Here is a 14,528-nt window from a genome sequence, read left to right as displayed (position 1 = left end):
ATTGAACATAAAAACGGAGTTCGTTGCTAGACATAATTACTCAAGCCTTGGAGGACTTAGTTTAGCCGGCAAGGTTGTGATTTGCATGTATTGGAATTGGAGGACTAAACTCATTAACTTCATAGAATCTAAGGGCAAATGTATTAAATACTGTAATAGATGGACTAAAACTAGAGTTAACCTAAAGCACAAGGACAAAAAGTGAGAGAAAAAAATGAATCCAGAGAAAAACAATTAGGGGTGTTATGTCCACGCCAGAAACTATTTAGTTGGTAGCCGAAAAACTCATGTTAGGCCCAGAAAGAAGCCTAAACAGTGTCATCATCGTCATCATCCCCCAAAAATAGCCGTTAGGCCCAGAAAGAAGCCCATGTTACATTCGAGATACTTGACCGTTAATGCCAAAAACCTGCATCCATTTTCTCTTAAGCAACAGTTCATTTCATCCAAGAAACAGGGAATCACAATACAGAATGGTGAATGAAGAGGTGAAGAAAAGCCCCAGTAACGCAAAAGCCGAAGATGGAGAAAAACGTGAGGCGTTGTTGTTCAGCCCAAGATTCAGATCAGTGGCTGCAATGGCGGGTTGGGACGAAGAGGCGCTTTTGATGGCTACTCTTATTGTCGAAGACACTCCTGAATCCCAACGTAAACAAAACAAACTTCCTGGTTTGCAGCGTTTTGTGACTCCGCCTTCTAATTCCAGAAGGTAATTACACTGTTAAATTGAACATTGTCTCGGCAATTTTTATTTGGGTGATTGGAAATGCTTAATATTTTCTGACATTTCCAGGAAACGAAGGGCTCAGAAGAAGAGCCCTGCTTCCGTACGTGTTGTTGTTCTTGATCTTGACGATGATGATGATGATGACGACGCTGCAAAACAAGGTTTTTCTTTTTTATCATTTCTCAAATGTGAATTGTTTAGTAGTAAATACTAATTACTATGCTTCAATTCCGAATTAGTTGGAGTCATTTGTATGAATTCTTAATATTCACTTTGTTCAATTAGGAACTGTTTCATTTGGGTTCTTCAATACTATAGTTTCATCTATATTTTCTACTGACACATAAAAATAACAAATTAAAAAGACTTCTGCCAAACACCATAGTTAGTGTAAGTGTACCAACATAAGGATTGAGCAACTTTAATCTCAACATGTTACAACTAGAAAAAAAAATCATTTCAATATTTAGCCGAAACTGAGTAAAGGAAGCCAGAGCCAAATCCTCTGAGTAAACCTTAATTTCAACATGTTACAAGTAGTAAAATAGTTTTCATTTCAATGTTGAGTAGAAACTGAGAAGAAGAAGACAGAACCAAAATCCACAGGAGAAGGAGATAAGAAAGAGGCTGAAGCATCAAAAGAACAAAGCTCTTCTGCTTCAGCCAATCTCTGCATGGATCAACTTCGTGCAGAGCTTTCTTGCGCTGTAAGTGTCAAGGAGTCCATTCTTGAATGTTGATGTGCATTTTCTTTAGTCCAAAATCCACAGGAATGCTTATTGCCTTTTATAAAATTTCAAGTTTGAGTTATTTTATTTGTATTTGCAGATTTGTTTGGAGATTTGTTATGAACCTAGTACCACTCCTTGTGGACACAGGTACGTACAATCTAATTGACATCCACATTAACTAAGATTCATACAACAATACTTAGTAGAAATTTTCAGTAATAGGTTCTAACTTATTTGGTCCAATTATGTCTACAGTTTCTGTAGGAAGTGTTTGCGATCTGCTACTGACAAATGCGGGAAGAAATGCCCCAAGTGCAGACAGCTTATCAGGTACTACTACTATTTATTAGTATTCGCGAAACACTTCTACTACGCTGGAGGGGAGATCTTATTGAGGAAGAAAAGAATGATTAGACTTCCTGTCGATTTTTGTGAATTGCCACATCTAAAAGATTACGTGTTTTTAGAGAGATGGCACTCTAATTTTTTTATCTTAGGTTTGCGTAATTTCAAGACTTCCAGAATTGATATGATCACCCTGACTTGATTTTGCAGCAATGGGAGGTATTGCACTGTAAACACAGTCCTTTGGAATACGATTTAACTACTATTTCCTAAAGAAGTAGAAGCAAGAAAAACAGCTGGAGCTTTAAATAGTAGAGAAGCTCAGCATCAAAGTCCAGCAAGAATTGCTAATCATTCTAATATTTCAAGAAGTAGAATAGATAGGGTCCTAGCATTACATAGTCCAGAATCTGGCTCTCGAGATCCACAAAGAAGGAATTCTCACATTATGAGAAGACATAGTGTCAGGACATCTGGGACATCAAACGGAGGTGGAGAGATTAGCCTAAGGGCAAGGAGAGAGTTACCACCAAGCCAATATCAGGATGCTGCATTAGCATTGCGATTGCAGAGAGAGGAGTTCACGAGGAACTTAAGGACAAGGCGTTCTGATGAGCAGTATAGGAATTCTCTTGCTCTGGCCAGATCGAATTTGAGGGCCATGGCATCAAGAGCCATTAACAACATTCGTATTAGAGACCGAAGAACATAAACTTAGATTTCCTAATGTGAAGCCACTAAAGCAATAGTGAAAACTAACCAAACTTGTAGAATGATGTATTCTTGATAGTTCAAACAAAGTATTGGACCTCCTTGCCTGCTTGAATTCTTATGCATGTTTTTTTATTGATAAACTCCGAGTGAGCAAGTCCAAGCTATAAATGTGTCTGCAGAAGACACGGCTGAAAACGGAGACCAACAATTTCATAAAGCACTGAGTTAATCATCCCTACTGGAAAGTCATTGTGGCCACTTAATCATTTCGCATCAACAACACAGCATTTGAAGCAGCATATCTGTTTCTCTTTTCTGTCTATGCTTTATAGTTCTTGACAATTATTCCGAAAGAAGCCATGATTAATCCCTGTTGTCCGATGCTTGCATCTCCCTGATTAGATTTTATATGTGAAGCACTTATTATTGCTTGAACTTATTGAATTACTTACCTTTAAGTTATATCAAATTTCAAATAATACTGTATAAAGTTGTACTTTACCTCTTTATATTATACTATACAAAATACAAATTGATAATTCATAAAATCATAAAATGTTTTTAGAAAAAATAAACGATGTTGGTCAAATGTTGTAGGTGTTAAATAAGAAAAAAAAAATGTACTAAAAAGTAAAGAAGCTTAAAGGGTGGTAGAAATGATACCAGGTAGCCACTCTAAAGTGTTGCTATTTAGGAATTAGCCAAAATATTCTGAATTTTAGTTTTTTAGTTCAATTTTTTGAGACACAAATGTTCTGAATTATCCTGAAATCAAAATTTTTAGTTTAAATTTTCAGGACAAAATAAGGACCGGCTAATTCCTAATATCAGCCTTAAAAATGGCTGTTTGTGCACTTTCCCTAAGCAGCACAAACAACCATTTTCACTGCTAGAACCAAGCAGCACAGTCAAGTGCTAGATCTGAAGGCCCGGATCCAATACACAGCCCATATTCACTCACGGAGCTACTTTTCAGCTATAAACCAGTAAAAATAGCACGGGCTAGCCAGTTTTCGGACTGATAATTGAAAAATAGCCAGCGTTTGCAAAGTTATTGAAAAATAACCACTATTTTGCTGCAACACGGAAAGTTCCAGCATAATATACTGGAGATTGGAGCACCTGCGTATGAACTTTCAACATATTATGTTGGACCGGTATATTATGCTAGAACTCCAATATATTATGATGGAAGTTCACATGTAAAAAGTTCGAACTCCAGTATATTATGCTGAAATATTTTCTGGATTTTGAACAGTGTTTTCATTCAGATTACATAAAAAGTAGCTAAATTTCAACTACTTTTGGAACTGTGACTGTTTTTCAATTAACACTTATAAATCTCGCTATTTTTTAATTTAACCCACCAAACCACTATATCGGGTACCCGGCCCAATTCATACCGAACGTACATAGTCCGCCCATGAGCCGACTCCCTGTATACGAGGAGAAGCAAAAAGATGTATGTTGTACAAACGACTTTTCGAAGCATACAAACTGCTGCAAACTGTCCACGCCTCACCAAATTTGCTCTTCACGCTCCTAAGTTTGTACGTTTCTTTCTTATAGATTTTCTCCTTTCATCCTTTTCTTTTTCTAGTATTGAAATGAAATGAACTCAAATAGAAAAATAGATTTTAGAAAAGAATTACATAGAACTGATTCGAATTAATTTGTTATTGAGGTGCAGTTGATTGATGACTTTCTCTTTCTCTTTTTGCTTTTATTCTAATGTTGGGTCAATAATGTGTGTTTCTCCTTTCAAATAAGATCAATAAAGTTTTTCTTTCTGTGGATTTTCTGAGATTACTGATGTCTTTCTTGGATTTTTGAGTACCCCAACAACAACAACAACTCAGTATGTGATCTGGGGAGGGCATACCTTAGCAACTCACTCTTGTCTGAAAAGGATTTTTGAGTACCCCGAAAAAGAATTTCTTGAATCCATCAACTTTAAGCTTTGCGTATGGTGTAGGAGGCTTCAAGTCCTTTCCTTTCCCCCAATTTCATTCTGATGGAGTTAAGTTGTAATTGTCTAATTACAAGAGTAGTTTTCTTTCAAAGGTGAATACGGTTGATAATGTATTTAGTATCAGTTTGAGAGCTGATTCTGCATCCTAAAAGACCAATGAATTGGCTTACTGTCTAGAACTACATCATCTCAGCGTTTATCAGCTCCTAGCAAAACAATCAAATAGATATCTTTAACCCCTTAAGAAGAAATTACTCATACAAGTGTGCTTAATGAAAGTTTAATATTTTTTAATCAAAGAATTCTGGGGCATGCTTTTAGTTTGAAGTTTGTGTTAAACTTATTACTTGGTTAATTAAAGCTTATTAACATGCTTTAACTTCCACTGCAAAAGAATTTGCCCAAGAAAATGGTTACTGTGTTATTCGAAAGATAGCAGTATTAATTTCTATAAATCTGCTTTCTGTCAATATAGTATATCTGTGAGTGGATAGGATTATGGAAAGTATTAGATGTGTGCAATTGCAGCAGTATCCGTGGAAATTATATTAAAATAGAACGTTGATGATACTTCTTCTCGAGAAAGTTACTTTCACTTTATTTTTTTTCCATTGGATTATTAGCCAACTCCTCGTGGTGATTATGTTCGTATGAGGAGGAGTTTAGAGTAATTTGAGCAGTAAATATGGACATTGGAAAAATAATGTTAGGCTTTGGATTTTGAATTGAAAAGGAAGTTTGTTTAACTCCCTTATGATTCAAACTTTAGGATAAATTTTGGTATTGTTTACTAATGTACCCCATGCTAAAATTACTGTTTCATTTTTTTGAACTTAGTAAGTCACTTACTATGCACACTTATTAGCATTATATGCTTAGGTGTGAGGCATATGAACCCATCATTGTGTATTTTACTCTTGAATTGGAAGTATACATCAGTTGCAAGTGCGTTTTTTGGATTCAAATTGATACCTATGGCAATTCACTGAACTTAATGAAGCATTTCACAGGCAATGTAGCTGTTTTGCTATTGAAAGAATAAAATGATATTCAAGAGCTTGGAACACCAATTTTCGTTATCAAAAAATAAAGAAGGATGAAATGATATTCACGATTCACCATATTACATGGACCTAAGATGTCAGTTTAAAATACACAATGTTATTACTCTTGAAAAGTGATGGTTCCACCTATTTAACACTCCAATGCTGGTATGCTGCTCTTTTGAGAAGTTCTCCAGAATAAGTGAATCTACTAGTAATATTTAGTCTCTAATGGTAGGTAAATTATTCATATTCACTTCAAATTTTAAGTTTCTGGAACCTTGTTTACTGTGTGTTTCTGATATTATAGAACTTGGGCTGACTTGTTGTCTGGTGAATATTCTCCAGGTAGAGGTGGAGTTTGACAATGGTAGTCATTACAATTTGTCAGCAGAGTATTTGAGAATATATAGCCCAGCCGTTGATAGTAAGATCAGATCAGTTGGTGGTGAGAAGGTAACTAGATGTAAATTTCTTTCTTTTTTGTTAGTTAAACGAGATGAACATTTAGTTTTTACCATGCCTAGATGATTTATAAGTACTTCTGCTGTTCCACATTAGAGAGTTCATCATCCTGGTTTTTTTTACTGGACCATTCTTATAAGTTACAACAGTGCTCAATGAAGCTATGCGAGCTACTATTCAGTTACCAAGCATAAATTTCTTTGATGTAGCTTTATTTAGTATTTAAGAAGTCTTATTATACTCAAATTTCTCCTCTTTTATGTGCTTGTGGATCAGGTCATATCTGGGAGGCGACATGTGGGAATCATGTCTGCTGAACCTATTGGAAATTATGGGATGAGGTAATAATAGCACATAACTGTCTTCAGTATGGAGTCTCATTTGCTATTTTTTGTCATATCTTCCATGTGGTTCAATATAGGTTATTGTTTGATGACTTGCATAAGACTGGCATCTTCACGTGGGACTACCTCTACCATCTTGGGAGCGACAAGTTCACGCTCATGAGAAATTACATCAAAACTCTAAAGAAACATGGACTGAGCCGGGATCCTCCCAGAAGAAAGTGATTTTTGAATCAACCCATGAATATACTAATATTATACATCGATGATGGTTAGAAGACAATAGAATTGCACTACTTATGGTTAGAGGACAATCTTCTCACGCACTCAAAGTGGTAGGACAATGACCACCCTCTTTAAGTAGGCTGTGGTAAGGCATGGCAATGACTAGTTCTTCATATCTGTCATTTGTGCAGTCAAGTTTGTGGCATATTTTAAGCAATGAAATTCTGGTATTTCAAAAGAAACTACATTACAAAAAGCTGAATTGCATTGCAGTTTGAAAAAAGGATCAATGGACTTGAAAAAATTAATGACATTCATGGTTTCTTAATCTTTCCCTGTAGAACCGCCAAAATGTTCATTCCATTGCATGAGGTTGTGCAACTTTTTGATCTTTGGTTTGTTTACTATTACTGTAACTGTTGCAATTAGGCAATAAAGGACTGAAAAAGAAGCGGGGTTACAAGGGAAAGAGAAGTAGAGAACTATTTCACAGTATGATTAATGAGATCTCAATGGGCAGATGAGGCAACTCTGAACTGCTGACACAACACGGAAATCTTAGATCTCTGTAAGATGTCAAATTTGAGAACGAATTTGGTTATTGGTACTCTCATTTGTTACCTCTGTTTTACTTCTTGTTCACAAATGCTCTGAGAAGCCTCAGCAATTTTAACAACCAATATTTTCTTAATTCAAAGCGAAGTAATACAGCAGGAGCTTGACATATGGTTTCTTGCTTTTTGTTTTCTTTTTCCTTTTCGTGAACACAACATATGATTGATACTATTTGTAATGAATGATGCCGAATATTGACCAACAAATGGCTGATCAGTCACTGCACCGTCTCGATTTATGAAAGCACAAAATTAGAATGTTGTTAGCAACAACAACCACCACCAAGTAGATTCCCACAGGTGGGGTTACGGGAGGGTAAGATGTACGTAGCCTTACCCTTACCCTAGGAGGACAGAGATGTTGTTTCTGATATACCCTCAGCTAAAGAAAATATGAAAGAAGCATTGACAGCAAGTAGTAACAATACACGATATTAAGAAAATCGAAGCCAAGATAGCAATAGAGCGGTAGATAGTAATAGCAATCTAAGGATAAAACGATATCATACTAACACTAATGCTATCGAGTTAAGGAAGACAAAGGGAAACGTTCGATAACCTATTAAGTATTAACCTTCTATCCCAAAACTATAATGTTGTTAGCATGTGATAGAATAGCATTTGAACTGTAGCAATTGATAATTATGGCCTTTGCTTGGGTCCAGCTCATTGATATGGCTCTTTCACTCTTGGTAAAATTCAAATGGTATCCTAAGGCCAAAGCTAAGCTGCTAACTCCAGTTTTTCACTTGAAAGGATGACATTGTAACAGCTGGTGGTTCAGCCCTGTTGCAAGTGACATGAAAATTCTCTTGCCTAATTTCTCAAATAATATTGTTATGTAAAGAAGCATGTTTTGGGAAACAAAAAATAAACACTAATGAGAAACACAAAATTGGTGTTTGTGAAACACAAACACCAAAAAATCTACCTAAACCGTAAAAACATGCAAATCAAAACTATTTTCTTGCCCAGACGTCACATGAAGTTTTGTTACTCCTTCGCTTAGTACTATATTTGGATTATTTGCAAATGATCCAAAATATATATTCGTTAACATTCAGAGAAGCAAATTGTGGGACAACATTAATCGGAAAATCATCTGCCACTTGCAATTTCTCAAAACAGTCGAAACTTTGAAGTATGATCAAGTTCAAAAGTTGGGCCCTACCTCTTCAGCTGAAATCAAGCTTTCTGACTTGGTCAAGCAAGCAGAACAAGAACTTTTTCTATTTTCATCGACTTTTTCTTTCCCTACCCTACCAGCTAGCAGGGGTCCCTACCTTTAAACAACGTTTCTCTTTTACACTTTTTTCCATTTGAATTTCAAATTTAAATGCTCAGATCCATACAGAGAGTAAAGTGAGAGAGAAATTACATGCCAATAAATTTTTTTATGCAGTACAATAATCCTAGTAAATTTTTCTGGTAACATTATAGTACTGTTCCAGGTTCCTCAGTTTGTTTTCTTGCTTTGTCCTGTAATGGGAGATTCAGCTTGTCTTATGCATGCCTTCTCTTACGCTTCTGCCATACCCAATGAAGCTAAACAGGTACTTTACTCTCTTTCAATACTTAAAACACACATACACACACACACTCTCTGCGCAAGTGCTTCTACATATACCATATTTTCTTGCTTTCTTCATAGCTTTCCTTTTTCTTTCCTTCCTTCCTTGCTCTTGAGCTAGGTCTATCGAATACAGACTCTCTACCCTTCCTAGATAGGAGTAAGGTCTGCGTACACAATTATCCTCACCCTCCCAAAATATCATCACTTGCGGGACACCGCTAGGTTGTTGTTGTTGTTGTTGTTGTTGTTGTTCATAGCTTTCCTTTGAAAGGTTATTGTTTTTTTCCTCTTCTTGTAAATACAGGGGAACCGCATGCATGCTCCAGGGGAGTCCATTTCTTTCGGGAGATTTACGAATGAATCATTGGCATGGGAAAAATGGTCGACGTTCTCTCACAAACGCTACGTGGAGGAAGCAGAGAGGTATGCACAACCAGGTTCTGTTGCCCAAAAGAAAGCTTTCTTTGAAGCTCATTACAAGAGAATTGCTGCCCAAAAGGCTGCTGCTGCTTTGCTTGAACAATCCAATATTACTCCCTCCTCTAACAGTACCAAAAAAGACCCCGATGTAGAAATCACACAAAATACTCTAACAGCAGCAAATGCTGCCCCAGTGAAGGGTCCTTTAACTACTGTTGCTCCAGAGAAAGAACTAACGAATGGTATTGTGCGTGAGAATAAAGAAACAATTTCAGGATCAGAGCTTAGTCAAATGTCTCATACGGACAAACCTTTGCTCAAGGTGAAGGTAAATATGAACTACACAGCTCTATGTATGGGTTTTCTATTCTTGGTAGTAAGTTGTTGAATTGTTATAACCATGTGGTATCCGGTGCCTACTGGCCCAACTAGTCCAAATTTGCACTGTGTAGCTCCCATTAAAGGGTGGGTTATTCCAATCACACCCGTTCGATTAAGGGTGGAGGATCCTACTCGTCCCACCACACCCCTTAGTGGTATTATTGTTATTACTTATACTAAATTTATACTATGTGTCAACACTCAACGCTTTTGTAGTTTGGTTATAACTTGTCCGTGTGAGATGTCGAGAGCCTCTAGTTTTAGAGAAATTAATTACTACTTAGAACTTACTTGCATGAAATGGCTTCTAATAGGGAGGAAAGGATATAGAGTATTCATCTAGCCGACTCCAACTAAGTTGAGATTCTGAGACTTAGTTGATTAATTGATGGATTGGTTAAGTCATTGATTGATCTAAAATATACTCCTACTAGAAGTATATGGAAACTGATTTTCATCAATGATTCAGCAGAGTTCCAGCTCTAAGCAAGACGATGATGATGTTACATGTGTTACGAGCAAGAAAAGATCAGCTTTTTCTTCATTCAAATCATCCGTTCACTCAATAAAAACGAAATTCCCATCTTCACCAGCTAGGCATAACATTACATGTCATGTCAATAAAGAAAACAATTTCACTCCAATCACCAAGAATCAAACATCAGTCTTGGCGAATGAAAAGAGATCAAGCTCAAATTCCTTAAGCAAATTGATGAATTACACCCCTGCCAAAGAGCCAGATAAGGTGCCTCCTCCCCCTCCTACCACCCTCAAGAAGGAAATTTCAAAGGTCGCTCCCAATGCCGTTAAGAAGTGTGCAACTCCTCTCAAGACTACTGTGGTACTCACTTTTCTCTGCTTATTTATCACTCATTTACTAAAAGCTAATCCTGAATTTTTTACACTAACAGTTGTCTGCTTATTTAGTCTAACACTATAGTTTAACCTCTGATAGCAAGTAACTTACTATATTTTTCTGGTTAATAATTAATGCTTGTTAAAGAGATTTACCCTGTAATTATTATAAATGATCTACACCATCGATGGATAGAACTTAAACTCGTAATAATTTTGTTGGACTTTTGTTCGTTTAAAACCTGCAGGCAACTTCAGATGGTGCAACCAAACGTCCCATGACAACCCCGTCTTCTGAAAATAGAAGGTATATAATTATCATATTAAGACAGTATGAGCTTTCTGACTGCGAAATTACTGCATGAATTTCACTTCAGCAACAACCACTAACTTGGTTCTTTTGTCTTCCCACTGCCTTACAGCATGACAACACCAATTCATCCGACAGTTTCAGGAAGTCAAACAGCCAGTCCTAAATGGAATATTTTGTCAGCTGTGTAAGTATATCTTTGAAATAATGGCCTTAGATTTAACTTTTTACGGGCAGTAGATGACTACATGTATATTATGACAGCAAAATATTGGTAGAAGGGCGTTGAGTTAACATGTAAAACTGCCAATACGACATTCCAGTAATCGTCAATGCACTTTACCATTATACGATTCCTTTCATTTATAAATTCAAGTGGATGAAAGCTAATATAGGTTGGCATTAGAATTATTCTATCGAAAAAGTTGTAATTCATAAAGAAAGATAAATAATTTGATATTCTTTCTACTAGATTTTTAGGTTGAGGGGAGTCTTGGAGCAACGAAAAAGTTGTCTCCCAATGACCTTTAGGTTCGAGCCGTGGAAGCAGTCACTAATGCTTGCATTAAGGTAGGCTGTCTATATCATAACCCTTGGGGTGCGGCCTTCCCCGGACCTAAGTGAACGCGGGATGCCTTGTACACCGTGCTTTCCTTTTAGAATTTTAGGTTGAAGAGCAGTTGATTCTACTAAAACATAGTTCTATATTCAGACAGCCGACAGCCATAGTCTTGTTAATAAGTGAGTGGAGATTGAAACTACATAGTAAAGTGATTCTTTATGGCGCACAAAATCTATATGCCAAATAAGAAATGGTGCATAAATCCATCATATACCAGGTGTGTGGAAAAAGCTGCGCATGAATCCAAGTTGAATTATGGAGATTATATGATTTTGTCAGTTTGTTGTGCCACTGAATCTCTCTCACCTTAGTATTTTTATTCAGTTGTCCCAAGTCTTTCACAGCTTGCCGTAACAAATTACAATCACCTAGTTTATCCACTCCTTTTCTCCTGAGGACAGAAGAAAGAGCTGCAAGAAGGAAACAGGTAAGGCCTTTTTTTTTTTTTTTTTTACATGTTTTGGCATCTTCAGATCAGGACTATCTCCTTGCCTTTCTAAGTCCAATCCCATCTTACGCCTGTAATTTTACTTCAGAAGCTTGAGGAGAAATTCAATGCAAAGGAGGTACAGAAAGTTCAGCTACAAACAACAATCAAGGTTCTTCCTGAGCTTCCTTATTGGCTTGTGCAATTTTTCTTTCTTTATTGGCTTCCCAACCACTTAACTCTTTAATGTGCCTTGGCATGACTTCTTCAGTTGCAAAGCAAATTAACTTGGCATGAATGAATGCCCTTTTGCTTGCAGGAGAAAGCTGAAATGGAGATTAGGAAACTTCGACAAAGCTTTTGTTTCAGAGCTCGTCCCCTGCCCAAGTTTTACAAGGAAAGAGAAACAGCAAAAAATTACACAAAAAAGGTAATACCATAATCGTTTGTATTTCCAATTCAGATATTCCTAAAAAACCAATTTCCCCCCATTGTCAAAACATGTCATGATACATGGTCATGATGAATTTAACTAGATCAACCAATTGTTTTCTTTTTATTTCTAATAGTCTAAAGTACTCTAACAATGAACTGATCATCATAATCAACATTTTTCTCCACAAGTACCTTCTGAATTCATATTTTGTATAGTTCTGGTTTTATCCATGCTCTTCCCTCTGGGACAGTGGTTCATATGGTTTATTTGGTGCAGACTCCAGTAAAATGTTCTCAGTCACCGAAACCTGGAACAAAGCCCAGTAACAGCACAATGGTATCGCAGCCACCTTCTACATATTCGACCAAGAAGCGATCTTACAAGAAATCAGGAAAGAAGAATAGCTCAAAACCTATAAATTCTCAAACCTTGCCAACGGTAGTGTCTCATGATCAGAATGCATCCCCAAATATTCAACATCAATTTGGAGTCTCCCCCAATTGAATGTTCAGAGATGTATGATGTATATCATCACATAATCATATAGAAGAAAATCGTGTATCTTGTGTTAAAGCTATCTATATGCAAGGGATCCCCGTTATTTGTTTTATGAAGAGTTGAATCCTGGTGTTTAGGCTAAGTTTTCCGGTGTGACCATTGTTCCATATAGTATCTGCCTTTTCACAACATAAAGTAAAATTCTACAAAGTTGCAGGGTGAAGTTCAAACCAGATCAATTTAAGTATCAGAGAGAAATGCATGCCTAAAATATCAAACTTATGCTGCAGTAACTGGTCTTTCAAATTTTATTTTTTTTCTTACACAATTTTGAATTATTTCTTTAAGCATGAACTGATGCAACGAGCTCATATTTTTCCAATCTAGTGCCTAATCCATGTACCACCCTGGGAATCAAATCAGATGATGAGTATAGTCGATTGTCTGATAGCAACTCTCTGAAGGTGCAGTGCAGCACATGACAAGAAAGAATACAGGCAAAGGCCTTTGCAATTTGAAATGAAAAGGCTGCAGTGTGTTTCTCAACCGAACTGCTTCATCTTATGCTACATAACACAAAGACGTTTATATATAACTACAACGTAGTTCTGCTTTATTATTTCTCAAGCTATACATGATATCTGATACGAAGAACTGTTTTACTAATAACACAGCAAAATCAATTTCAACATAAAAGAATCAAAGTACAACAATTTATTTGACAGTAAATACATTAATCTAAGTCAATGGACTAAATCACATTTCTTCCACCAAACACAAATCGCCATCTTCTTCGACCCTTTCCCACACAACTCCCACGTTACAAAAACTCATTCTTTCGTCATCACAGTTATCTAGCTCCTCAATTTCTACTGTAAGTGGCGAGCAATCAGAATCAACAACCAGTTGTGGTTGCCTTTAAGCAACATTATCATCACCATTTTAAATTTCATCATCATCAAAATCCATGTACTCACTAGCCAAATGGTCCAATATGCTAGTAGCTGAGAACCCGAAAAAGGTCAAGCCGCGCCTAGAAACGATGTCACAATCCCTCAGTTTTTGTATCCCCTTGGCCTTTCCAGCAGGGTGCATATGACAACATGTGCACTTAGACCTACCACACTTGCCTGTGAACTTGGAATGGTTGGAGGGCTTTGTTGATACCTTTGTGAAAAACCCAGCCGTGGGAGGGGAATTCAACTTGTTAACATCCCTACAAAGGCGAATCCAGAATATAGAGTCAGTCGATTCAGATGATCTCGCTATATATCTAAATTCAAGGTGTTTTAATAATTGTAAATATCATATTCAAGCTGAAAGCAATGAGTTCAATTTGAAACCATAAAAATGCCTAGATAGATCCGACTCTAAATACCTGGAGTTGGAGTTGGGCTTGGGGTTCCAACTGAAGCCCAAATTTTTGTGTGAGCCCTCTCTTTTACGGTAGGTCCGAACCAGACCGTGTTGGCGACCCTCTCTCTTCATCTTGGCTATGTTTGTGTGAGCTCAGATAGTTGATTGGATTAAGAAAAGATTGAACGTAGTTATATAGAGGAATAGAATTGGGTGCATTTGGATTTGGAGGATGACATATACTTGGGAAGCAAGGCAAGGTTTATTCATTAGTCAACTTCCGCATACTGATTATTGTCTTGAAATCTTGTACGTGCTTTCCAAGTCTATAAGAAATGTAAACAAATTATTCTTTTGAAATCGTGACACAGATTTACTCTTCATAAGCTTCCCTCTTTACTCGTTAAACTTAGATCAAATAGTTGAGAATTATCGTAGCCATAAGTTTTTCCCAGTTCTTTTTTCATTTT

At 36.7% G+C, this 14,528-nt stretch overlaps 3 protein-coding genes across 6 annotated transcripts; all 3 read left to right on the top strand.

Moving 5' to 3' along the window:
* Positions 1-262: 262 nt before the first annotated feature.
* LOC107798430 (uncharacterized) lies at positions 263-2,868 on the top strand. The gene is made up of 6 exons (XM_016621417.2): positions 263-709; positions 794-888; positions 1,298-1,434; positions 1,556-1,605; positions 1,714-1,788; positions 2,014-2,868. Exons 1-6 carry the CDS (start codon positions 399-401, stop codon positions 2,060-2,062), a joined length of 717 nt encoding a protein of 238 aa, XP_016476903.1. The 5' UTR covers positions 263-398; the 3' UTR covers positions 2,063-2,868.
* Positions 2,869-3,913: 1,045 nt separating this feature from the next.
* On the top strand, positions 3,914-6,896 carry LOC107798434 (uncharacterized). Of its 2 annotated transcripts, XM_075234433.1 has the most exons (5): positions 3,970-4,067; positions 5,500-5,770; positions 5,885-5,988; positions 6,274-6,338; positions 6,419-6,896. In XM_075234433.1, exons 2-5 carry the CDS (start codon positions 5,764-5,766, stop codon positions 6,564-6,566), a joined length of 324 nt encoding a protein of 107 aa, XP_075090534.1. In that variant the 5' UTR covers positions 3,970-4,067; positions 5,500-5,763; the 3' UTR covers positions 6,567-6,896. The 2 variants fall into 2 exon arrangements, with proteins under 2 accessions (XP_016476911.1, XP_075090534.1); XM_016621425.2 differs by lacking the exon at positions 5,500-5,770 and having other exon boundaries at positions 3,914-4,067; positions 5,881-5,988.
* Positions 6,573-12,935, top strand: LOC107798433 (uncharacterized). Of its 3 annotated transcripts, none has more exons than XM_016621424.2 (11): positions 6,573-6,711; positions 6,996-7,134; positions 8,632-8,733; positions 9,058-9,501; positions 10,027-10,395; positions 10,658-10,716; positions 10,832-10,906; positions 11,666-11,768; positions 11,878-11,940; positions 12,088-12,198; positions 12,481-12,935. In XM_016621424.2, the coding sequence occupies exons 3-11, from the start codon at positions 8,665-8,667 to the stop codon at positions 12,706-12,708; spliced, it is 1,521 nt and encodes a 506-aa protein (XP_016476910.1). In that variant the 5' UTR covers positions 6,573-6,711; positions 6,996-7,134; positions 8,632-8,664; the 3' UTR covers positions 12,709-12,935. The 3 variants fall into 3 exon arrangements, with proteins under 3 accessions (XP_016476910.1, XP_016476908.1, XP_016476909.1); XM_016621422.2 differs by having other exon boundaries at positions 10,024-10,395; XM_016621423.2 differs by lacking the exon at positions 6,996-7,134 and having other exon boundaries at positions 6,585-6,711; positions 10,024-10,395.
* Positions 12,936-14,528: the final 1,593 nt, after the last annotated feature.

The sequence above is a fragment of the Nicotiana tabacum genome, chromosome 17 (genome assembly GCF_000715075.1).
Source record: "Nicotiana tabacum cultivar K326 chromosome 17, ASM71507v2, whole genome shotgun sequence".
Lineage (NCBI taxonomy): Eukaryota > Viridiplantae > Streptophyta > Magnoliopsida > Solanales > Solanaceae > Nicotiana > Nicotiana tabacum.
Note: the sequence above shows the minus strand (reverse complement) of the source record. Positions and strands in the feature narration are given on the sequence as shown.